At 51.1% G+C, this 571-nt stretch overlaps 1 protein-coding gene across 1 annotated transcript in view; it reads right to left on the bottom strand.

Annotated features, from left to right (window-relative positions):
* vps13c (vacuolar protein sorting 13 homolog C (S. cerevisiae)) overlaps positions 1-571 on the bottom strand; it is a gene marked incomplete at its 5' end in the record, with an annotated part of 63493 nt that overhangs the window by 17942 nt on the left and 44980 nt on the right. The window contains 2 exons of the mRNA XM_015402000.1: positions 121-247; positions 407-459. Coding sequence (XP_015257486.1) covers positions 121-247; positions 407-459 — 180 coding nt within the window. The remainder of the gene's footprint in view (positions 1-120; positions 248-406; positions 460-571) is intronic.

The following is a 571-nucleotide window of genomic DNA, read 5'->3' as shown; positions in this document are numbered from 1 at the left end:
TTGGTCAGGGTTGGTTAGGGTTGGTCAGGGTTGGTTAGGGTTGGTCAGGGTTGGTCAGGGTTGGTTAGGGTTGGTCAGGGTTGGTTAGGGTTGGTTAGGGTACGTTGGCGTGAGTCACACCTTCAGCAGATCCAGTTCTTCTGAACGGCCTTTGCAGCTCCAGCAGAGCTTACGGGTTCCTCCTGGGTCGTCCCACACGAACCGCCGAGCCTCGCAGGGTTTCAGCTCATGGACTTCATCTGATCCGCTGGAGATTAAAAAAGAATTAAAATGAAGAAATTACTTCTTTATTGACCAGTTTAGTAAAAACATTCTTTGAGTGGGTCTACAACTTCCATAAACCTGAGAAACACCTTAGAAATGCAAAATGGATGCCTCAGTGCAGCAACCTCAGGGAGGATCTGACATAGAGAGGAAGCCGTGCACGCTGGCGCCCCCTACAGGTGCGGAGTCCTCTGTCTGCCACAGAATGCCAGGCCTCCATTAAAATGCTGATTTTAGAGCACAGCCCAGTGACTGGGGCATGTCTGCAGTTTGGCGGCCCGGATGTAACAGTCTGAGGTCCGTAGAA

The sequence above is a fragment of the Cyprinodon variegatus genome, unplaced genomic scaffold (genome assembly GCF_000732505.1).
Source record: "Cyprinodon variegatus isolate N-32 unplaced genomic scaffold, C_variegatus-1.0 Scaffold1283, whole genome shotgun sequence".
Lineage (NCBI taxonomy): Eukaryota > Metazoa > Chordata > Actinopteri > Cyprinodontiformes > Cyprinodontidae > Cyprinodon > Cyprinodon variegatus.
Note: the sequence above shows the minus strand (reverse complement) of the source record. Positions and strands in the feature narration are given on the sequence as shown.